General features: G+C 40.4%; 1 protein-coding gene across 2 annotated transcripts in view; it reads left to right on the forward strand.

Annotated features, from left to right (window-relative positions):
* Positions 1-5,047: 5,047 nt before the first annotated feature.
* Positions 5,048-24,235, forward strand: part of VWC2L (von Willebrand factor C domain containing 2 like) — a 322,838-nt gene continuing 303,650 nt past the window's right edge. The window contains exons 1-2 of one of the 2 annotated variants that reach the window (XM_073646629.1): positions 5,048-6,070; positions 15,171-15,622. In XM_073646629.1, coding sequence (XP_073502730.1) covers positions 15,236-15,622 — 387 coding nt within the window. In that variant the 5' untranslated portion in view covers positions 5,048-6,070; positions 15,171-15,235. The remainder of the gene's footprint in view (positions 6,071-15,170; positions 15,623-24,235) is intronic. The other variant, XM_073646628.1, reaches the window with a different exon arrangement.

Consider the following 24,235-nt stretch of genomic DNA (forward strand, 5'->3'; position numbering starts at 1 on the left):
GTCGGCGTGAGCAGCTACCATCCCATATTAAATAGATGAATCGCCAGCATACATGTTGGTATTTCACCGGCACATACAAGGATACCGTACATATGTCACCCCGTCTCTCACACAACACTCACAGACTGATTGCGTGCAGGTGGTGCGCACGCGGTCAGTGCCGCTGGATATATTCAGCCGGCAGAGCTAATCTTATGGTGAAATGATATCGACACATGGGAAGTAATATGGGAGACTCTAATGTGCTGACATATAGATCAGTGTCAGGATAATCGTCCCTGACGCGCGTTTCGCCGGGGTTACCGGCTTTTTCTAAGGGCAAAATCGACCGCCTCCTCAGGATTCTTATACACCCTGTCAAGATTGACAGGTGTAACAGCCAATCAGATTGTCGGTATACCTATGTTCACAAGATATAAGATAAAACAATACCAAATGATTATAAAGAAAAACAAAGATTACAATGCTGATGCATGGGGTCCAAAATTTCATCCCATTCTTCTAGATATTTAGCTGATATTGTACCTAAGAGGGCATATATATTAGAAATTCAAATTGTAACAATCTTATGATATGTGTAGACCTATTAAATTCCAAAAGCTGGTGGGTTCAATGCCCACCAACTACACTTACACGAAGCTAGCCAGACCACATATAATATTTACTAAAAGGAATATAATCACAATTCCCATCAAAATTATTGTGGCTTATATATGTGGATCAATTGATACTTCTTGAATATCTTACAATAATTCCCAGTCATCAGTATGTTATAAAAGGAAAAATATATCCTAAGTAATTTGAGATATATAAAATATATTCCCCACATATTAGGAATTAAAATTTATCCATGATGTAATATCTGGGACACCGATGATTCGGTGCCCAAATACAGCACCATGGGAGACAAAATGAGCCATATGTTAGTTCACTATGAGAGATAAAATCTTCAAAAGATTTTTCTCAAGATTTTAAGCCAAAATATTTAAATGCAGAGGGCATCAAAGGGAAGGCGCAGCGTTTCAGATGTAAAAGAGGGACTTTATAGAAAGCAACCGAAATTAAAGTTTTCATTCAATCCATACGGATTGACCGTGTTTAACCGGAATATCCATTGGCTTTCCGTCTTCAATAAAATTGAGTCCAGATCTTCACCTCGAATATCCAATTTTTGCTGAAAAATAGCCCACCCTTTGAGATCTTTCCATCGTAGATCATGTTCATACTTAAAGTACTTGGCGATGGGAGTGGGAGCAAAAGTTTTTTGTTTTTCTTTACTTGTTTGTTCATCTTTCTCAAAATTAATAATGCTCCTAATGTGTTCCCTAACACATGTTCTTAAATCTCTGGTTGTCTTCCCCACATATCTGAGTCCACATGTGCATTCCAAACAATATATCAATCCAGTAGACGAACAATTCAGATGTTGATGTTGAGATGTTGATCTCAAACGCTGCGCCTTCCCTTTGATGCCCTCTGCATTTAAATATTTTGGCTTAAAATCTTGAGAAAAATCTTTTGAAGATTTTCTCTCTCATAGTGAACTAACATATGGCTCATTTTGTCTCCCATGGTGCTGTATTTGGGCACCGAATCATCGGTGTCCCAGATATTACACCATGGATAAATTTTAATTCCTAATATGTGGGGAATATATTTTATATATCTCAAATTACTTAGGATATATTTTTCCTTTTATAACATACTGATGACTGGGAATTATTGTAAGATATTCAAGAAGTATCAATTGATCCACATATATAAGCCACAATAATTTTGATGGGAATTGTGATTATATTCCTTTTAGTAAATATTATATGTGGTCTGGCTAGCTTTGAGTAAGTGTAGTTGGTGGGCATTGAATCCACCAGCTTTTGGAATTTAATAGGTCTACACATATCATAAGATTGTTACAATTTGAATTTCTAATATACACGATTCAAAAAAATAAAGGGAACACTTAAACAACAGAATATAACTTCAAGTAAGTCAAACTTCTGTGAAATCAAACTGTCCACTTAGGAAGCAACACTGATAGACAATCAATTTCACATGCTGTTGTGCAAATGGAATAGACAATAGATGGAAATTATTGGCAATTATCAAGACACCCGGAGTGGTTCTGCAGGTGGGGACGACAGACCACATCTCAGTACCAATGCTTTCATTCTGATGTTTTGGTCACTTTTGAATGTTGGTTGTGCTTTCACACTCGTGGTACCATGAGATGGACTCTACAACCCACAGAAGTTGCTCAGGTAGTTCAGCTCATCCAGGATGGCACATCAATGTAAGCTGTGGCAAGAAGGTTTGCTGTGTCTGTCAGCGTAGTGTCCAGAGGCTGGAGGCGCTACCAGGAGACAGGCCAGTACACCAGGAGACGTGGAGGGGCCGTAGGAGGTCAACAACACAGCAGCAGGACCGCTACCTCTGCCTTTGTGCAAGGAGGAACAGGAGGAGCACTACCAGAGCCCTGCAAAATGACCTCCAGCAGGCCACAAATGTTCATGTGTCTGCACAAATGGTTAGAAACCGACTCCATGAGGGTGGTATGAGGGTCCGACGTCCACAGATGAGGGGTGTGCTCACAGCCCAACACCGTGCAGGACGCTTGGCATTTGCCACAGAACACCAGAATTGGCAAAGTCGCCACTGGCGCCCTGTGCTCTTCACAGATGAAAGCAGGTTCACACTGAGCACATGTGACAGATGTGACAGAGTCTGGAGACGCCGTGGAGAGCGATCTGCTGCCTGCAACATCCTTCAGCATGACCTGTTTGGCAGTGGGTCAGTAATGGTGTGGGGTGGCATTTCTTTGGAGGGCCGCACAGCCCTCCATGTGCTCACCAGAGGTAGCCTGACTGCCATTAGGTACCGAGATGAGATCCTCAGACCCCTTCTGAGACCATATGCTGGTGCGGTTGGCCCTGGGTTCCTCCTAATGCAGGACAATGCCAGACCTCATGTGGCTGGCGTGTGTCAGCAGTTCCTGCAAGATGAAGGCATTGAAGCTATGGACTGGCCCGCCCGTTCCCCAGACCTGAATCCGATTGAGCACATCTGGGACATCATGTCTCGCTCCATCCACCAACGTCACGTTGCATCACAGACTGTCCAGGAGTTGGCGGATGCTTTAATCCAGGTCTGGGAGGAGATCCCACAGGAGACCATCTGCAACCTCATCAGGAGCATGCCCAGGCGTTGTAGGGAGGTCATACAGGCACGTGGAGGCCACACACAATACTGAGCCTCATTTTGACTTGTTTTAAAGACATTACATCAAAGTTGGATCAGCCTGTAGTGTGTTTTTCCACTTTAATTTTGGGGGTGACTCCAAATCCAGGCCTCCATTGGTTAATAAATTTGGTTTCCATTGATGATTTTTGTGTGATTTTGTTGTCAGAACATTCAACTTTGTACAGAACAAAGTATTCAATGAGAATATTTCATTCATTCAGATCTAGGATGTGTTATTTGAGTGTTCCCTTTATTTTTTTGAGCAGTGTATATGCCCTCTTAGGTACAATATCAGCTAAATATCTAGAAGAATGGGATGGAATTTGGGACCCATGCATCAGCATTGTAATCTTTGTTATTCTTTATAATCATTTGGTATTGTTTTATCTTAATATCTTGTGAACATAGGTATGCTGACAATCTGTTTGGCTGTTACACCTGTCAATCTTGACGGTGTATAAGAATCCTGAGGAGGCGGTCGATTTCGCCCTTAGAAAAAGCTGGTAACCCCGGCAAAACGCGCGTCAGGGACGATTATCCTGATACTGATCTATATGTCAGCACATTAGAGTCTCCCATATTACTCCCGGTCTTGCCATGTGCCGATATCATTTTACCATAAGATTAGCTCTGCCGGCTGAATATATCCAGCGGCACTGACCGCGTGCGCACCACCTGCACGCGATCAGTCTCTGAGCGTTGTGTGAGAGACGGGGTGACATATGTACGGTATCCTTGTATGTGCCGGTGAAATACCAACATGTATGCTGGCGATTCATCTATTTAATATGGGATGGTAGCTGCTCACGCCGACACAATTGTGGCATGTGTGATAACTCCCCACTATAGGATCGCACCGTGATAATACCAGCCGTCTCTCTAATCATTATGGTTATTAGTATACCAGCCCTACAGACCTGACATAGGGTTAAATATGAGACTGATGGATGATGATTATTATAATAGTCACCTTTCATATTGAGATTGCTCTTTAGTATATGGCACATATATACAATAAGAATAATTTTGATAGGCTATGACGGGGTTAGACGGGATAGGTAATCTATAATACCCAACCATTCAATTGTGGGGACATTGGTTGTGGAATATTCATATTGGTGCTGTCATATTGAAGTCAGGACTTTGCTGGTTAGAATCTATTACAGCAGTGGCCCAATATACATCCCCTTGGATGTATGATAATTTGTTTCATTAATATTTTAATCTTATCATTAAAAGTTAAATTTTATTCACATACTTTTCCTCCTTGATATCCCTCCCATTTTCTAATGGTCCCCAATATGGCCCCCGCCATCAGCAACTCCGCTCTTATAATTTCTATGTGATCTCCATTGTGAACCACAGCTATTAGTTCATGATAATGACAGCGAAAGAGATGATCCGTACATACGGAATCTATACCCTCGCTGGGAGTGTTTATGACTACCATGACCAAGACGATCAATTCCTCATGTCTTAAGATGCAGGTGGACTGACTATGTGTCCACCAGCGTCCCTTACATGGGCAGAAGGCGTAGAACTACAGACAGATCTGGATGAAAGCCTCCTGGATCTATGTGAAGCTGTATCCTTTGAACACGTTCTACAGTCTGTGTTGAAATCTTGGCAAATATCATGATATGTGTCCTGCCGTTGAGTGTCAGGGATGATGTCTGTATCAAATAAATCATCCCCAGAACTCCTGTGCAGGAGCAGAATTAAAAATTGTCAGCTAACTGAGTTTGACCAGCAGGTGGCGTAGGTGCTATTCGTGATTAACAGCAAGTGAAACCTCGGGCAGAAAAGCTCTTGGTCTGGGCACAGGGGGAGGAGGAGGTGAGAAGGGGTTAACACCAAGTTGTGTGTAGTCCTGCAGCGCAGGCTCAGACGGAGACTCCTCTCTGCTTCTATAAATCCGCTGTAGTGTCACTGGCAGAAGGTTGTGATAGTCCTGCCACCAGGTGAATAGTGGACTCCGCTATGGAGCTCCTCAACTCTGTCCTCTGCCCTGAGCAGGAGGAGAAGAGCTCAGTCGGGTGCTGAGAGCTCTCTCACTGCATCTGTGCCCAGCAAGGGTGGAAGCTAGCAAATACTAGCCTTGTTAATCTTCTCTTTTAATAGCACTAGGAGAGTGCTGCATTGTCGGCCATGATGCCGGTAACACGGGGGAAGGGACTTCTCTGTGCCTCCTGACGTGCTCTGTCTCATAGCTTAGGAGGGTAAGGGAGTGCGCTTAATCTTAAGGACTTGTGCGACCCCTCCTGTCGGGACAACCCATTTACTACCCAGGAGGGGAGAGAGAGAAGAGACGCCAGCAAGTCAGGAGCACATGCGGCTCAGGACAGCAGCTGCGCTTACAGGATTAAAAGGAGAGGAAAAGTTGTGCTGCGCATCCATGGCTGTTCTGCACGATCTACACCTGTGTCTGTAGGCGGCTACTGAAGCAACACATTGCCATGGAGCTGAAGGTGTCTGGGCAGGAGCTGTTGCTGTTTGTGCTGGTGAAGTCTTAATGCACATAGCAGACCACCTCCTCAGTGAGTGACTGAGGGGAACCCATCCAGGGGGACATATCCCATCCAGGCTGGGAGGACATCATGAAAGCCCTGTTCACGTTTGGATATGTATCTGTGCATTTCTGGGCTTGTGGTGCCTGATGTTTAGCTGGGAATCTTGTCCACTCTCTACCATGGCAAGAGATCTGGAGGGGCTTTACTATATTTCCTTCTCCTAAGCAATGGGTCCTCTGGCACCAAGGATGGGCTAACCACAGACTCTTAACCTTTTGGATTTTTAAATTGTCCCACTAATCCTCATAGGATTAACTCTTCAGGTAAGGAGACACTTAAGACATGAATGAGCAAACTATATATTGTATCTGCACTTCTTCCAGTGTTTTGATCTGAGACCTTTTTCTTCATTTATGAGCTATGGAGGATCATTCTAAGTGTTCATGTGTAAATATTTACATTTATTTTGTAAATAAAATATAACACGTTACAAAGAGTCAATTATGAAATCTCCTCTGGCATATTTACAGTATCACTACTGCAGGGACCCTGTAGAAATCTATTAACAAAAAAAGCCCCCTTATTGTGGAGCACATTGCTGTAATACCCTGGCTTCTCTGTGTACTGGCTCAGACAAAACTGCAGTGTCAGTGTAAGCCTCCCCTTACTACAGTATGACAGAACCATGTTGTTAAATTTCACACCATACCATGTGTCTTAGTTTCCACAATGCAGTAATTCTTGGTGCAGTAGCATTAAATGAAGCAGATCTAATTCCTGTCACTATTCTACAAGCATTAGATGAAGAAGCTTCAGACTTTACTGCCCCATCTATCTACTCTATTCATATTATGGAGGGTGGCATATTGATGCAGCTTACTGGAGACTGGTTAATAGAACAGAGGTTTATTTATTTTTTCATTCATTGTTCCAAAAAAAACTATGGCGGTTATGCATTATATCTGCACACATGGAGGGTATACACAGCTATTTATATCCCTGGAAAGGCAAAATAGATCATAGATCCTTAGTTTGACTACATCATAGGTGTCGTAATTAGCATCAGTTCCACAAGGGAACTTTAATGGTCCTGGATATAGCATTGGTCAAGTGTAAACTCGGTCTAATGACTTACCTAAAGCAAGCGTTTGTACACTTTTTGAAACTGTAAACTTCTATAGGTACAAAACAGCCAACTTATACATTACTAGATCTAAACCTGCCCTATCTTTCCACTTAGGTGGAAAATTATAGAGATATCAGCTGCACCTTAGGGTCAAATGTCCAGGCTATGCATGTTATTCAGATATGTAGTATGTGACACCCATAGATCTTTTTTCTAATAATAATATAGCATAGCTTATGAGAGTAAACCTTTATGCAAATTTTTTTTTGTATGTTAAAATTCATTTTTTGGATGCATTTTGTTACTAGTGTCACAGTTGACAATTCATCATGTTGGCTTCAACATATAAAAATACCATCTCTTGATTTTGGCAATGTCCATCCTCCTCCTTGCTTGAATCTTGCTGCCTCATTTCTTATGATGTGCTTTATTTTTACAGACACTCATACTTTTAGGTTCTAATAATATTATTAGATGTAAAATATATGCATTAATAATTGAACGTTTTTCCATTGTCAACAGTTTAAAGAGGACTGTCAAATTCTTTAAACCAAATTATTTTTTATCGTATGAACAGATTTGATCAATTTGCCATAGAAGGCTGCCTCCATCCAAAATAAGCCTCACAAGGAACCTCATCAACTGAAAACCAGAGTGGAACAGCAATGTATTCATGATTTATAGTCTAGAGAAGAAGACACTACATTTACATGGCCAAGTTATTGTACTGGTTAATACATAACATGTGGTGGGAGAAATGGCTTATGTGTGTTTTCCAGTTGAAGAACATTGAAAAATAGCTACATGCCGGGATTTCGGTTTGCGGTATCCATGGAGCTGTATGTAAAAATCTAATTCAACTGTCAAGGCCTTATAGACGTGACACCAGGACACAACAAGCCTGGAGCTGTGTTTTTTACTACAGACATTTTGATTCTTGGTGCTTGGAGGCTTTGAAACATCAAACTTGAGATGAAAGAATGAAGAAGAGGGCAAGTTGATAGTATGGCTGCTCCTGATAGGGCACCTCGATTAGTACAATTCTCAAAATAAGACTTTATGTTCTGAAAATGGCTTCATTGAGAGAACATCTTTTAGTTTGTACCGTGGCTGAAAGCATCAGCCATTACATAAAGCATTAGAATCAATTTGCAGGATCTCTATAGGCTCACGGTGCAGAAAGATCGACAAGTGCCCAACTTTACATTTTATATTAGGAGTCGGACTAACAATTATTGTAGGGGTGCAAGATTTGTCCTAAATGTCCACTAATCAATATGATGTTCAGAGTTGAAAAACTGTTCAAATAGATGTAACAAAATGATTATGTGCTGGAAGTGTGACCAGACCGGCTCTCCAGCACTAGCCTTGAATCTGACTCACATAATTGTTTAAAATTAATGCGGTTAGAGGAATATTTTTTATTTTTCCATCATTCACTGTCATTTAGATGAAACTTTCATTGACCAATAAATCTACAGTAAACAGACTTGCATACAAAGGCAGACATGCATGCATTATATATCTCTGCTGACAGTTCTAAAGCAATTTATTTGTATCAATGTTTTCATGGTAATGATACCAAGAGTTGTAGCTAGATATACCCACACTCGAGGAAAACAGTAACTTCACCGTCGTAGTCCTGAATGTAATACCCTTCCTTGGCTTATGTCACCCCTACAAGCTACACCCCAAAAATGAGAATCTGCGATTGATAAGAAATGCATTATTCTGCGTCCTTATAGATTATTACTGCAGCACAAAATTCTTCACAGTGACAAATAGTTGAGCAACTCAACATAAAACCTTACCATTCAAATGTGGCTTGTAATCTCCAGTATAATGCTACATGTTTAGAAATGGGATACTGGGGCTGTTACGTAGGTCTGTGAGTAAAGGATAATTCCTGTTTTCTTTTTTTTCAACAAACTAAGAAGTAACTCAACGTAATAATAAACATTATATAATTTCCATTTTTAATGGAAGTCTGACGGCTGATGCATGCCGCTCGATCCATGGGCATAATTTTAGCCATGTATGATTAACTCTGAAACGCTGCAGCGCTGTCCCACTGTCCTAGGGTGACAGGTCTCTCCCTATACACGCAGGCAGGGAGAGACCTGGCAGTCACTGTCAGCGGGCGGGTAGAAGCCACCGGGGATCAGCCTGCTTGACTGGTCTCCCGGGCGGCTCACTCCCCGGCTGCTAATAAACGATGTCGTTCTCTGAAACGCCGCAGTGTTTCAAAGTTGAACATACAGTACAGAGCAAAAGTTTGGACACACCTTCTCATTTAAATATTTTTCTGTATTTTCATAACTATGAAAATTGTACATTCACACTGAAGGCATCAAAACTATGAATTAACACATGTGGAATTATATACTTAACAAAAAAGTGTGAAACAACTGAAAATATGTCTTATATTCTAGCTTCTTCAAAGTAGCCACCTTTTGCTTTGATGATTGCTTTGCACACTCTTGGCATTCTCTTGATGAGCTTCAAGAGGTAGTCACCGGAAATGGTCTTCCAACAATCTTGAAGGAGTTCCCAGAGATGCTTAGCACTTGTTGGCCCTTTCGCCTTTACTCTGCGGTCCAGCTCACCCCAAACCATCTCCATTGGGTTCAGGTCATCTGGCGTAGCACCCCATCACTCTCCTTCTTTGTCAAATAGCCCTTACACAGCCTGGAGGTGCGTTTGGGGTCATTGTCCTGTTGAAAAATAAATGATGGTCCAACTAAACGCAAACCGGATGGAATAGCATGCCGCTGCAAGATGCTGTGGTAGCCATGCTGGTTCAGTATGCCTTCAGTTTTGAATAAATCCCTAACAGTGTCACCAGCAAAGCACCCCCACACCATCACACCTCCTCCTCCATGCTTCACGGTGGGAACCAGGCATGTAGAGTTCATCCGTTCACCTTTTCTGCGTTGCACAAAGACACGGTGGTTGGAACCAAAGATCTCAAATTTGGACTCATCAGACCAAAGCACAGACTTTTCTCCACCATGTTTCCCCTGATTAACAGGTCTGTCCTTATACACAAATAGAGAGAAACCTGTTAATCAAGCCTAGACCAGACATCTTGTAAGGGGGAGGAGGGTCCCATGCACCACTGTTGAGCCTCCATGTTTACTCCATTCAACTTTCCACCAAAACGATGCAACATGTATAGTCCAGAGATCTGCGGGCATCAGAGGTTTGTAAGAAAAAACATTACTTTTATTTAATTGATCAAAAAAAACATTGTGTTTTTTTTTAACCGATGAAATAATGTTTTTTTTTCTAAAAAAAAATGTCTGATTCCTTGGTTCTCTGGACTAAAAATCAAGTTGAGTCTGGCATGGAGAAGCTGGAGAGGCGATGTCCCATGGACATATCTCTCTGTACCTGACTCTTTTTCACATTGTGTTTTCTCTGAAATGTCATTGCAATTCAGAATAAAAAAACCTTACCTCTGAGACCCCAGTCAGAGGCTTCTCGTATAGCGAAATCAGATCTCATGCTTTTCACTGAGGTGAGGCAACACCCCGAAACACGGGTCTGCAAATTGAGATACTGGTTTTGCTTTTATCCTAAGTCATATGGCAAGGCTCGTTAAAGGGTCGATATTGACTGTTAGGATTGCTACTTCCAATAGGTGGCGCTACGGTTCAAGTCCTCTTAGTCTTTGAAGAGACAATTTGCAGAATAAAACACAGTTCACTGCAATGAGGCAGCTAGTTGCTATCTCATGCTGCACACGGTTATTGTATTAGTGCCTGTACTGTATTATTTCTTGCTATAAATAATTATTCTTACAGTATTTTCCACAAGTTTCTCCATAAGGTTAAACAATATATATGGATGGCCCTGTGATTCTCCTTAGTTATTGAAGAAAACTGGTAATTTATGCAGTTATTCATCATATTCATAATTAATAAGTGGTGATTAAATGAGTTAGCCATGTATAACTATATGCTGAATTTAATGTGTTGAATAATGTACACAGGGTCTAGTGTTTGGTAAAAGGATGAGCGGAAAATTTTACAGAGATACAAATAGTAATGGAGTACAAGGCAATGTCATTGCAAGGTTTATAGACAAGTAAAGCCTCTATAATAAACGCGGCAAAGGTTTAGAACATTTTTTTAATATTATGCAAGTAGTTTGACAAACGCTCCCTGTATGATTCATTCATTGGTGCACAATAAAATACCCCATGGTCATTACACAGATGAGCCCAATAAAGGTTTCGACAGAAACTCCATGGATTAATGACTGCCAATCACTGATCAGACATGAAGTACAGAATGGAACACTAGTAAAAAGTCAATGTATTTAATTCATCTTTTACTGGTTGTCAGGGCAGAAATCTTAGATTATCAGAACAATACACAGTTATAGTTACAATTAAATATCTTTTTATCAGAATCTGCAAAATATTTAGCCCCAAAATGTAATAAGGTTGCCCACCAGGACAAAAATATGCTTCCATCACATGTTATATAATGACACTCACTTATAAACTTAAAGGGGTATTCACATCTCCAAGAACCTATCCCAATATGTAGTACATGTAATATTATTAGCAAATACCTCCAATTAGAAAGGTAGTATAGTTCTTCTGATTCGCTAGGTCACTTACCCCATGTGCAGGGCATTGCAGTAGCTTAGGCATCTATGGTTATGACCACTCATATAGTGGCAGTTAGTTAGTTAGCTTTTAGTGGTCGTAACCATGGATACCTAAGCTACTGCAATGCCCTGCACACAGGGTAAGCAATATAGCGAATCCGATGAACTATACTACATTTCTAATAGGAGGTATGTGCTAATATTATTATTACACCTACTACATATTGGGATAGGATCTTGGACATGCGAATACCCCTTTAATTTATCAAATGTGCTCCAATGTCCTGGTTTTAGTGCTGTCCTTGCCATCATGGCAGTTCCACTTGGGTTGTGCCCATGTTGGCATGTGACCAGTAGTGTGTATGAAGGGAAATGGCTGACTGGCTCATATCAAGAGCTAAACCAGCCCCCTTCTCTGTCATACCTGAAACACATGAAGAAGAAGAGAGAGAGAAGTGCACATACAGTGCTGGCCAAAAGTATTGGCACCCCTGCAATTCTGTCAGATAATACTCAGTTTCTTCCTGAAAATGATTGCAATCACATATTCTTTGGTATTATTATCTTCATTTAATTTGCTTGCAAGAAAAAAACACAAAAGAGAATGAAGCAAAAATCAAATCATTGATCATTTCACACAAAACTCCAAAAATGGGCCAGACAAAAGTATTGGCACCCTCAGCCTAATACTTGGTTTTCAACCTTTAGCCAAAATAACTGCGAACAACCGCTTCCGGTAACCATCAATGAGTTTCTTACAATGCTCTGCTGGAATTGTAGACCATTCTTCTTTGGCAAACTGCTCCAGGTCCCTGATATTTGAAGGGTGCCTTTTCCAAACTGCCATTTTGAGATCTCTCCACAGGTGTTCTATGGGATTCAGGTCTGGACTCATTGCTGACCACCTTAGAAGTCTCCAGTGCTTTCTCTCAAACCATTTTATAGTGCTTTTGGAAGTCTGTTTTGGGTCATTGTCCTGCTGGAAGACCCATGACCTCTGAGGGAGACCCAGCTTTCTCACACTGGGCCCCACATTATGCTGTAAAATTTGTTGGTAGTCTTCAGACTTCATAATGCCATGCACACGGTCAAGCAGTCCCGTGCCAGAGGCAGCAAAGCAACCCCAAAACATCAATGAACCTCCGCCATGTTTGACTGTAGGGACCGTGTTCTTTTCTTTTAATGCCTCTTTTTTTTTCCTGTACACTCTATGTTGATGCTTTTTCCCAAAAAGCTCTACTTTTGTCTCATCTGACCAGAGAACATTCTTCCAAAACGTTTTAGGCTTTCTCAGGTAAGTTTTGGCAAACTCCAGCCTGGCTTTTTTATGTCTCGGGGTAAGAAGTGGGGTCTTCCTGGGTATCCTACCATACAGTCCCTTTTCATTCAGACGCAGACGGATAGTACGGGTTGACACTGTTATACCCTCGGACTGCAGGGCAGCTTGAACTTGTTTGGATGTTAGTCGAGGTTCTTTATCCACCATCCGCACAATCTTGCGTTGAAATCTCTCGTCAATTTTTCTTTTCCGTCCACATCTAGGGAGGTTAGCCACAGTGCCATGGGGTTTAAACTTCTTGATAACACTGCGCACGGAAGACACAGGAACATTCAGGTCTTTGGAGATGGACTTGTAGCCTTGAGATTGCTCATGCTTCCTCACAATTTGGTTTCTCAAGTCCTCAGACAGTTCTTTGGTCTTCTTTCTTTTCTCCATGCTCAATGTGGTACACATAAGGACACAGGACAGAGGATGAGTCAACTTTAATCCATGTTAACTGGCTGCAAATGTGATTTAGTTATTGCCAACACCTGTTAGGTGCCACAGGTAAGTTACAGGTGCTGTTAATTACACGAATTAGAGAAGCATCACATGATTTTTCAAAGGGTGCCAATACTTTTGTCCACCCCCTTTTTTAGGTTTGGTGTGGAATTATATCCAATTTGGATTTAGGACAATTCTTTTTGTGTTTTTTTCATTGAAGACAAATTAAATGAAGAGAATAATACCAAAGAATTTGTGATTGCAATCATTTTCAGGAAGAAACTGAGTATTATCTGACAGAATTGCAGGGATGCCAATACTTTTGGCCAGCACTGTAGGGTAATATTTTTCGATGCAGGTAGATAGGGGATGAGGGTGATGGTCACCTGGTTGGGTTGTGTAGGTCACCACACCAATAAATGCCCGGAGTGTAACAAGCTGCTGCAGTAATGTCTCCGGATAGAAGAGACTCTTCTTCTGCTGTAAAGTTGTGGGGTAGTTGAGAGGTTGACATTTAACTTTCCGCGCTGCTGTGTAGAAACAGTATTTCCACTCTTGTAGTTGTGCTTCAAATTATCTTTATTACACGTTTCAAGTCCATACAGAAGTCTTTCTCACACAAAACTACATACATGTGACTGAATCACAGACAGGCTCGCTTAGGTTAGCTATTCATTAGTCTAAATTATTAAAATATTATTTATTCTGTACTGTGAAGTTATCCCCCCCCCCGCAAAAGTGATCAATTATTCATACATAACCCAAAACACTACCAGTGAAAACTACAGATCTCTTCACAAAAAGAAGTCCCTTGATGAATGAAAAAAATTAAAAATATTTTTTTTTTCATTATTTTAATAAGCATAAAAAAACAATAATTTTAAATATATATAAAAAAAACACCACAACCCTATTCGCCCACAGAATAATGTTAAATTACATTTTTCGGGTTTGGTGAATGCCGCAAAAACAAAAACCAAAGCAATAATGGGAAAAGTTTTTCATTTCACTCCACAAAATTTTTTTGGGAGTTGTTTAAGTACATTATCCAATAAATTGCATAAAAGCATTCAAAACTTTAACTGATCCTACAAAACTAAATAAAATAAAAACATATTGCTATTATGAAGGGGAAACAAATGATGGCATTTTGAAGACACAAAAATGGCAGGTTAATTAAAGTTCACATTCCAGATGCAAAAAATCTTGGGAACATTTTTTTAGTACATATTCATTATATAATTTACGATTAGTATCATGTTAATATGAATAGTAAGACTAGAATTGTTATTGTTTGACACACGAATACTACCCCTTGTTTAATAATAGAAGCTACAATGATCATCTGATTACCATGGGTGTGGTTCTTGAAAACAGATGGATCAGTTGCTGCCACCAGGGGAATTTTCCTCTAGCTGTAAATATTCCCTACAGTGGCCACTGCAGGAGAGATGTGGTATTGCAAGCTGCGACAGCAAAACCTGCTCACACCTAGAAGCTCTGCATTCTGGAACTCCTATCCTTTAACAGTAAAAATGATCAGCCGCAGACAGATTTACAGAGGTTCTTTGCCTGTTATGATGCACTGTAAAGCCTTGTATTGGCTTCCTGTGGTTTTCCAGCTGTTGCTTCAAATTCTACCATACTTTTCCAGCTGGTATTTGACATATAATGGCATCATGGGGTTTATAGCACAAGAGCAGCTGACGTACCACATGGAGACTTTTTTTTCTAGAGCCTTAAACTGTTAAGGTAAAGCATGGTGTGGAGCCTAACAAAATATTTAACATGTTTAATTTCGAGATGAGGTCTTTGAGATCTTGTGAACACTAGATGTCATAATTGGCTAAAATGTAACTAAAGCTTTAGAGAAAAATATGACTTTTTACCTGTTGCTCTGTTTTGCTTTCAGACCTCATGGCAACAACTTGATTCTGTTCCTAGTGGAGTGACACATCATAAGCCTGACATTGGGGAATGGCTCTACACATCTCTGCAGTCTCCATGATTTTCTTTGCAATCATGGCTTCAGCATCATCAGCTTCAATCAATCAAGATTACCCTGCCGATGAAGGAGAACAGGCTTCCAGTAATGACAACTTAATATTTGATGACTACAGGGGTAAAGGCTGTGTGGACGACAGTGGTTTTGTGTATAAACTAGGAGAGAGATTTTTCCCGGGTCACTCTAACTGTCCTTGTGTATGTACAGAGGACGGACCGGTTTGTGATCAGCCGGAATGTCCTAAAATTCACCCGAAATGCACTAAAGTGGAACATAATGGATGTTGTCCAGAGTGTAAGGAGGTGAAAAACTTTTGTGAATATCATGGAAAGACTTACAAAATCCTGGAGGAGTTTAAGGTAAGAAATTAAGTTTGGTATGTTGTAACCGTGTGTGCCACACAGTACTAAATCTGCAAAAGGCAACATTGCGATACATTTTATTGTTTTATCTGTATGCATTTGACTGATAAAATAGATTGTGAGCCTAATGGGCAGAGGGACAAATGACTGTAGTTACATTCTATTTACAGTGGATTTTACATTTTTTTTAATGCCAGGTTTTTGTATTTCAGAACTTTTTCTACCTCTAATGTCCCCATAATCTGTACAATTCAATTGAAAAATAAACAAATATAAATCTCAAATAATTTGGTTGCGTAAATATCTAATATTGGCAATCTTTGCCCACTCTTCCTAGCTGTAGCACTCCAAATCTGTAAGATTGTGGGGACATCTCCTGTGTACAGCGCCGTCTTCAAGTCAGCCCAGAGATTTTCAATTGGATTCAAGTCTGCACTCTGGTGTGGCCATTCCAAAACTGTGATATTTTTCTGGTGATCAATTCCTTTGGTATGGGGGTATGCTTAGGGTCGTTGTTGTGCTGAAAGGTGAAATTCATCTTCAACTTTTTAGCAAAGTCCAGAAGGTTTTGTTGCAAAATTGACCGATATTTGGAACTGTTCATAATTCCCATCACCTTGATTAAAGCCCCAGTTTTAGCTGCCATTAAACAGCCCCAAAGCATAATAATGCCTCCATCATGTTTAACTGTTGGTATGGTGTTCTTATGGGGATGTGCAGTGTTGGCTTTGTACCAAACATACCTTTTGGAATTCTGGCCAAAAAGTTTAGCCTATGTCCCATCAGACCATAACATGTTTTCCTACATGCTTATGGCAGACTTGATTTAGGTTTTGGCAAAACATAGCCGAGCTTGGATATTTTTCTTTGTAAGAAAAGGCTTCCTTCTTGCTACCCTTCCCCACATACCAGACATATGAATAAATTAGGAGATTGTTGTTGCATGCAATGCACAACCAGTACTTGCAAGAAATTCCTCCAGCTAATTCTGAACACAACCACATCCCCAATTATAAGAGTGTGTTCACATTTATGCAAACACATTAATTTAGCTTTGTTATTTGTATTACCCCCTTCAAAATGATTTGTACAGATTATAGGTAACATTAAATACTTAAAGGTGTAGTGTGTGTATGTGCAAAATAAAACTTTGCCCAGAGACTTTTGTAAGTAAAAAATAATATACTCACCTACCGTCACCCACCTGCTCCCTGTTAGCACAGAGACAGGAAGCTGTGATATCACTGTTCCACAAGCTGCGCAGCTGGTGTTGCCTGTGATTGGCTGGCTGCAGCGGTCAGGTGACTTTGAAAGGCATGTCATCATAAAACATCTGATGGCATGCTGCTGAAGTCATCTGACCGCTGCAGGCAATCACAGACCTCAGCGGTTGTTCTGCAGCTGGTGGAAAAGTGGTAAGCACAAAACATGGAGCATCCTACGCTGGATTCTGGTAGGTGCCTGTAGGTGAGTAGCATTTAGTTTATTATTTTTTTTACAGCTCGAAACCACCTGTGAACTTTTCATTTTGCCCAGAAAACACCTTTAACTTCTTGTGCTAGAATTTCTAAATAATTTATATCAATTTAGAGAAAGGACTGATGATAGATGTGATATCTTTAAGAGGATTATTTATTTATTTACTCCCTTATATAGCGCCATTAATTCCACAGCGTTTTACAGACATTATCAGCACTGTCCCAATGGAGGCTCATAATCTACGTTCCCTATCAGTATGTCTTTGGAGTGTGGGAGGAAACCCACACAAACACAAGGAGAACATACAAACTCCATGCAGATGTTGTCCTTGGTGGGATTTGAACCCAGGACCCCAGCGCTGCAAAACGGTGCTAACCACTGAGCCACCGTGCTTAAAGGGAATCTGTCAGCAGGTCTTTGCTAAGTAATCTGAGGACAGCATGAGGTAGGGGCTAAGACACAGATTTCAGGGATGTGTCACTTATTAGACTGTGTGCTGTTTTTTCAATACAGTCCGACCACAGCCCCTCCTCTGATAAGCAACTTAGTGTTAATATACAATGTACACATAAAGCTGTGATGTGGGTGCGGGCAGCTTTCTGAGCTCTACTACATGCTACATCTAAAAACTCTGATTGTATCACAACTGCTGCATCCAGTAAACTAAGGGACACATCAATGGAATCAGGGTCTAATTTCCTATATTATGCTGCTGTCAGATGTAGCAAAAACCCGGTGAGATTCCCTTTAATGGCATGTGTATACGGTAAGTATTTGCAGCAGAGATTTTTGAACTCAAAACACATCATTTGGAAGAAAAAATGCTGCATAAAAAATGGGAATTTTTGCAGTGTTTTTTGCATGCATGTTATGTTTTTTCCTGCTTCATTTGAATGGATGTTAAACTTTTTTTTTTTTTTTTAATCGGATCATTTTTATTAAGAAAATTACACAATAACGTTTTTACAACGAAAGATCAGTAGAACAAAGAGATATTCAGTGTTACATGGTATCATTATATTATATTGTTATACTTAAAATACAATAAAGTTGTCTTCATCTTCCATGGATGGATGTTAGTTAAACGCTAAATGAACATGCTGCATATTTGAAACTGCTTCAAATCTAAAAGGAAAAAATAAGCAACATGTGCATTGAATTTCAAGAATCTCAATCCCTTTGTTGGTACTGTAAAACACTATTTTCTCTGGGACAAAAACGCAAGGAAAAATGCATAAAAAACCCTCAATGTGTGCACATACCCTATGGTCATAGGAAAATGAGTATGAATCAGAAGCTGTAACTAGGTAGCACTTGCAACATTCCCAAAGTGCTCATGATGTAGAAATACCATCATGTATAACAACTATTCTATCCCATGTGCTGTTCATGATTACACTAAGTACACATGGATATCACAGTCCCATAACGTTACAATATTCATTATGAATCCCTGAATGAATAGTCAATATTAACTTCCGATATAAATTCTGGCCATTAGTGTATAACGTGCTCCATCTGTACATATCCTCAGCCAGAAAGTTACAACTATGGGGAAATTGGTGAAGGAGTAATGTAGCAAGAGAGGAAAAGCTTAAAAATGTGACAAAAAGGTGGCAAAACCAAGTTAATAGGCTAAGTAGATAAAATTAGGCCTGTTTAGGATAAGTAATATTAACCCCTTCACTACCTTTGACGTACATGTGCGTTAGAGGTAGTGTCCCTGCCTTTGATGTGGGCTGCATGCCGAGCTAACATCTTTCCCTGCGCTTGATGGCTGATTTAATTTAATCAGCCATCATGTACCTCTAACGACCGCGGGTGGATCGGTGCTCCGACCGCAGGTGGATCGGTGCTCCGCCCACAGCTGTTAACCCGTTAAATCCCGCTGTCAATCACTTTCACAGCGGGATTTAACACGCGCCAGCCGGAAGCGCGTCATTTATCCCACCCATCGGCGCTCCTGTCACGTGATCACGGGGCGCTGATGGGTTGTCATGACAGCCGAGGATATTCAGAATGAAACTCCGGTGAACGCCGGCGTTCATAGGAGATTGTAATTACTGTTATGTGCATCCTAAGGAGACTATTGAAGAAAGTAAAAAGTAAAAAAGAAAAAAGTTATGGCTCTTGGGAAAAGGGGAGGGAAAAACGAAAATGGAAAATTGCGAGGTAGCGAAGGTGTTAAAGGGAAACTGTCATGTAAAATCACTCTATTAACCTGCACATATGGGGTTAATAGCATTCTGACACCATGCGTCGTCAGCACTGAGAGCCCCGCTGCAGGAGGAAATGAACTTTATTCCCCCCCGCAGTGTTCGACTCTCTCAGTGCGGGCGCCTCACCATGTCAGGACAATATTAACCTGCAGATTAACCCCGTATCTGTAGGTTAATAACATTATTTTACATGACAGGTTCCTTTTAAAAGAGGTTTTCCCCACAAAGTACATTTTAGTCAATACATCTTGGAATAATAATAACTTCCACAATTGGATGTCTTAAAAAATGTTCCTGTGCTGAGATAATCTTATAAATGTGCCCCTGCTGTGTACTGTGTAATAGTTGTCAATTAACACATGTGTCCTAATATCTACTTAGTGCATACCACTTCTGATGCATTAAAAATATTTATTTTATTTAGAAAAATTATTAAAATGTGTACATAAAAAAGCAGGAAAACCTGAACGAACACTCAAGTTGTGGAACAGTATAAAGGACTTGATGCTATTGATTGATTGAGTATTACAATCAAATGTGGAGATGAAGTGCAAGTGCAGAGAGGATATCAGATAGAGTACTATGTAGATCCAATATAATGCAAAATGCAGTTCTAAGAATGTTCTTACTGTCTGAATATCCAATGTTGCAATCAGATATGTGATTACTTTGTAATGTCCCTCACCACTCACTTAAATGCATCGACAGTTAAAGGAAAATTAAAGTAGAACATAGAAATACCTAATTAAATGGGTAAAGTTTTTTTTTTCCATGAACAACATTAATTTTAATCAATAGATCTTTGAATAATAATAAGTTCCACAATTGGATGTGTTTAAAAAATATGTTCATGTGCTGAGATAATCTTATAAATGTGCTCCTGCTGTGTACTGTGTAATGGATGGCACAGCCCCCCGAGGAAGCAGCACGCGAAACGCGCGTCGGGGCCTCAACGCGACATTGGAGTATACATTGCACATGGGTGAGCCACCTTATTTGCTGAAGACACCACTATGACTGTCTCACACATCTATGAGAATGGCTGGTACAATTACTGAATCTGTATACCTGTAGATTCAATGCCATCTCTTGGGCTTTTCTGATTATATATACTGCCATTTGGGTAGACTATTTATGTATGTTCCCTTTATGTGGCTGGTTGCATTTATATCAGAGTGCAACCCCAATTTCAATGTTATCAGATGATCTCATATGCACTCCTATATAGAATTGTCGCATTGTATTTGTGTTTTCCATCCCCGGTGACCTACTAAATTGTTAAGAGTATATTGTTTTTAATATTTATACTGAATAAAATTTGTCCTTTTAAATACTATTCAATATTGTTCTATACATTTTTTGGGGGGACTATACCTCATATATCTCTATAGGTTATGCATCTCAGTGTAATTAATACGGTATCCTTCCATATGGTTCGGTTCAATTGCATTTATGTGTAATGGATCCGTCTGACTGTACAGGAACATGGACTGATCATATCACATCTCCTGGGCGGGGGAGGACACCATAGAGAGTATACAGACAGGACAGCAGGGGATCGCAGCTGATTCTTTCTGTGAGGTGAAACATTGCTTAACCCCTTCGCGACCTTGGAATTTTCCATTTTTGCATTTTCATTTTTTGCTCCCCTTGTTCCCAGAGCCATAGCGTTTTTATTTTTTGGTCAATATGGCCGTGTGAGGGCTTATTTTTTGCGGGACGAGTTGTACTTTTAAACGCCATTACTAGTTTTACCATATCATGTACTGGAAAGCGGGAAAAAAATTCTAAGTGCGGTGAAATTGCAAAAAAAAATGCAATTCCACAGTTGTTTTTTTTTTTTTTTCTTTCCATGTTCACTGGATGCTAAAACTGACCTGCCATTATTATTCTCCAGGTCATTACGAGTTCATAGACTCCAAACATGTATAGGTTCTTTTTATTTAAGTGATGAAAAAAAAATCCAAAGTTTGCTACATTTTTTTTTTAAAAATCACGCCATTTTCCAAGACCCGTAGCGTCTCCATTTTTCGGGATCTGGGGCCGGGTGAGGGCTTATTTTTTGCGCACCGAGCTGAAGTTTTTATTGATACCATTTTGGGGTAGATACGATGTTTTGATTGCCCGTTATTGCATTTTATTACAATGTTGCGGCGACCAAAAAAACGTAATTCTGGCATTTGGAATTTTTTTCTCATTACGCCATTTACCGATCGGATTAATTATTTTTTTATATTGATAGATCGGGCGATTCTGAACGCGGTGATACCAAATATGTGTATGTGGAGTTTATTTTTTATTATTTTATTTTGAATGGGGCAAAAGGGGGATGATTTAAACATTTTTTTTAAACTTTTTGCATGCTTCAATAGTCTCCATATCTGTCATACCAGCAGATCACCTCTATGTAGCAGAAATGCTCCTGTACTATGAGCGCCGACCACAAGGTGGCGCTCATAGTAATCTTTACATGACAACCACTGGAGTCTGCTGCAGACCCAGGATTGTCATGACCACCCATCGGTAACCTCACCGATTGGCGGGGCTAATGCCGCGCTTCCTGCGCAGCGATGTTAAATGCCGCTGTCAGAGATTGACAGCGGCATTTAACATGTTAACAGCCGCTGGTGCATCGCGATACCACCCGCGGCTGTTGCGGGCACATGTCAGCTGTAATAATCAGCTGACTTGTGCCCCGTTCAGTGCTGGCTCACCGCCGGAGCCCTCACTGAACTGGGGATGATTGCCTGGGGCGTACTAATATGCCCCAGGCCAGTAGGGGGGTTAAAAACAGGCAGGGAAATGTTTTGCAGGTGTGATCCCCTGCTGTAATGTCTGTATACTCTTTTGCTTCCTCCCCTGCCCAGGAGATGTGATATGATCAGACCATGTTCCTTTATGGTCAGACGCACCCATTACACAGTACACAGCATTTATAAGATTATCTCACTGTAGGAATATTATTTTTAAACACATCCAATTGTTGAAATTATTATTATTCCAAGATCTATTGATTTAAAATGAACTTTGTTTGTGGGAAAACCCCTTTAAGGACATGTGTTCATTGCCATGATGCAACAAATACTATAGCCAATAATACCCTAATACAGTGATCATCTGTCAGATTACTGATCTACTGTACACTGGCGCTCTGCAGAGTATTACCATGCTGCAGACTATTCAAGGGAATGGAGTTCTGATCAGGCTAGCAGAAAACAATTAACCCCTTAATGTGTCTTGACGTACTATTATGTCATGGAGTGTGTCATGTAATGGAGAAACAAATGGGTTAATTCTGCGTTGCCGTGTAGGAAGGATGAGGAATATCAATCCGGGTATGAGTGGTTTATTAGTCAATGCGTTTTGAAGTATACAAACTTCTTCTTCAGGACAACCACTATGGTCTGTAGCTAGCATCTGCCTTTAACAGCAGTGAATGGAACTAGCTCCGATTGCTGCTGTTAACTACTTAAATGATGCAGTCAGTTACTCCAGTCAGTCAATCTGATCATGTGGAGCTAATGAGTTATTATGGTAACTGAGCGCACCTGCTGAAGGCACTAGTGATAAGCGAGCATGCTCGCTTAACTTTTTCGCCGAGCATGCTCGGGTGCTTTCCGAGTATCTTTGGCGTGCTATTATATTAAGTTTGAGTCCCTGCATCTGCATGATTTATGACTGGAGGGATAGCTAATACTAGAGAAGAGAGAGAGAGGATTCAAAAAGACCTAAATAAACTGGAGCAGTGGGCAGCAACCAACAGAATGGTTTTTAACAGGGAAAAATGCAAAGTACTACATCTGGGCAATAAAAATGAAAAAAGCATATACAGAATGGGAGGAATAGAGCTAAGCAACAGTACGTGTGAAAAAGACTTAGGTATACTAATAGATCATAGACTGAACATGAGTCAACAGTGTGATGCAGCAGCAAAAAAGGCAAATACAATTCTGGGATGTATTAACAGAAGCATACAGTCTAGATCACGTGAAGTCATTATCGGTCTTTACTCCTCTTTGGTCAGACCTCATCTGGAATACTGTGTACAGTTTTGGGCACCACATTTTAAAAAAGACATAGACAAACTGGAGCAAGTTCAGAGAAGAGCGACCAGAATGGTGACTGGTCTGCAAACCATGTCCTATGAGGAACGGTTGCAGGATTTGGGAATGTTTAGCTTGCAAAAAAGAAGACTGAGAGGAGACTTAATAGCTGTCTACAAATATCTCAGGGGCTGTCACATTGTAGAAGGATCATCTTTATTCTCATTTGCACAAGGAAAGACTAGAAGCAATGGGATGAAACTAAATGGGAGGAGACACAGATTAGATATTAGAAAAAAAATTTTGACAGTTAGGGTGATTAATGAGTGGAACAGGCTGCCACGAGAGGTGGTGAGTTCTCCTTCAATGGACGTCTTCAAACAGAGGCTGGACAGACATCTGTCTGAGATGATCTAGTGAATCCTGCTTTGAGCAGGGGGTTGGACCAGATGACCCAGGAGGTCCCTTCCAACTCAACCATTCTATGATTCTATGATTCTATGTTAGTCAGCCTCAACACATGTGAGATTCCCTAACAAATAGGCAATCGCTGCATGTGTTAAGGCTGACTATCAGCCATAAATCATGCAGACGCGGGGACTCGAACTTAATATACGAGCACTCCAAAGATACTCAGAAAGCACCCGAGTGTGCTAGGCGAAAGGGTTAAATGAGCATTCTCGCTCATCACTAGAAGCCACACGTGCTTGTCATGTTAATTTTCCTCTGACATCCAACCTGTGATTGAAGTTCATAAGAGACACTGATTTGTTTACTATATGTAGCAATATGGTGATCAAGCAATCGCAGGTTCTAGTCCCCTAAGGGAACTAACAAATAAAGTGAAAATTAAAAAAAAAAAATTTGAA

Source organism: Phyllobates terribilis, unplaced genomic scaffold (genome assembly GCF_046119375.1).
Source record: "Phyllobates terribilis strain yellow unplaced genomic scaffold, ASM4611937v1 Scaffold_9__5_contigs__length_417890890, whole genome shotgun sequence".
Lineage (NCBI taxonomy): Eukaryota > Metazoa > Chordata > Amphibia > Anura > Dendrobatidae > Phyllobates > Phyllobates terribilis.